The 1,355-nt window shown below is 39.3% G+C and overlaps 1 gene segment (V, D, J or C); it reads right to left on the reverse strand.

The window, feature by feature from the left end:
• Positions 1-486: 486 nt before the first annotated feature.
• LOC114652486 (immunoglobulin kappa variable 6-21-like) lies at positions 487-1,092 on the reverse strand. The segment is given in 2 exon segments: positions 487-794; positions 973-1,092. Coding segments are annotated over 2 exon segments (360 nt in total).
• Positions 1,093-1,355: the final 263 nt, after the last annotated feature.

Raw genomic sequence — 1,355 nt, forward strand, 5'->3', positions numbered from 1 at the left:
CAGTGTTCTAAGGCCTTTCTCCCTTTATACCTCTCCAGAGGAGATGACTGATGGCTATAACAGCTCTGATGTCACTTCTGGTTTACTCCCATTTGGACCCACCTCCACCTGTTGGAAGGACCCAACACCGGAAGCTCGGCCATCTTGGGACAGCTCGTATTTTTGTTTATTTTTAAAAAACAAATATACACGGTGACCAGGCTCTTTATTGTTGTCATCTGTTTCTCTTACACAGCATTTACTTGTGGTCCATGAGAAGAGAAGCTATAGTTTGCTCTCTGTAACATCTAGATAGCTATTGAGTTTTTTCATATCTATCAAGAGGATAACCCCATTTTACTTCATAAAGCAGAACATGTGATTTCTGAACCATAACTTTTAAAGAAAAACATCTGCACTTTCATATCATTTCCTTTAGTACAAATCCCTTAGCTGCTGCTGCTGCTGCTAGACTGCAGACTTAAATGGTTTTTGTATGAGTATTAGTCACTGTGTGAAAGGGTATTGAAAGTCCTGGTTACAGTAGTAATAACCAGCATCATCATCCCTGAGATCACTGATAGTAAACGTGTACACAGGGTCTGATCCAGTGCCACTGAAGCGACTTGTGACATGAGAAAAGCGAGTGCTTGCATCATAGATCAAGAGTTTTGGGGCTTGTTTGTCTTTAATCATGTACCAATTCAGGTTGTTTCCCACATAACTGCTGGTGGTGCAGGTGATAGTGACACTGTCTCCTGGGGTAAATGACTTGGCTTTCGGTTCCTGAGTCACAGAAATCTCACCAACAGAATCTGATGAGAAAAAAGGATATGTAATATTTGACCTGTATTCTAAAAAATAACAACTGAATATGTATATTCAATGAAGAGATGACAATAAAGCTATTTCAGGTCATTTTATTTTTAAAACAGTCAAAATAAAAATTAGACCATGCCTTTTTGTCCTTAAAATTTGTTTAAATCCTCTTACCTCGAGTGAAGACAATAAGGAAGGTACAGAACAGGTGCAGAAGAGGAGCCATTGTCACTGTACATCTGGTCAGCGGCTCAGCCGGGAAGGTATCATCCGTGACAGAGCACTCAAGTGGGGTTTATGTCTCTAAAGCAGTACATTTATGCAAAACTTGATGCCTTATAATGCAAATTCCATTGGCAGACAAAATGACTTGAGATGTTTTACAGCACATTAGACAGTTAAAGTAACCAGGAGATGGTGATTACTCAAGTTAAAGGGCTTATTAAATGAAAGAAACTAAACATGCTGATTCCAGGACTTTTTGTCGACTTTGTTCTGGTTTGAGATATTCCCAGTAAGACAGTGGTGACTTTGTTTAACAATCCAGAGACTTGGTG

The sequence above is a fragment of the Erpetoichthys calabaricus genome, chromosome 5 (assembly GCF_900747795.2).
Source record: "Erpetoichthys calabaricus chromosome 5, fErpCal1.3, whole genome shotgun sequence".
NCBI lineage: Eukaryota > Metazoa > Chordata > Cladistia > Polypteriformes > Polypteridae > Erpetoichthys > Erpetoichthys calabaricus.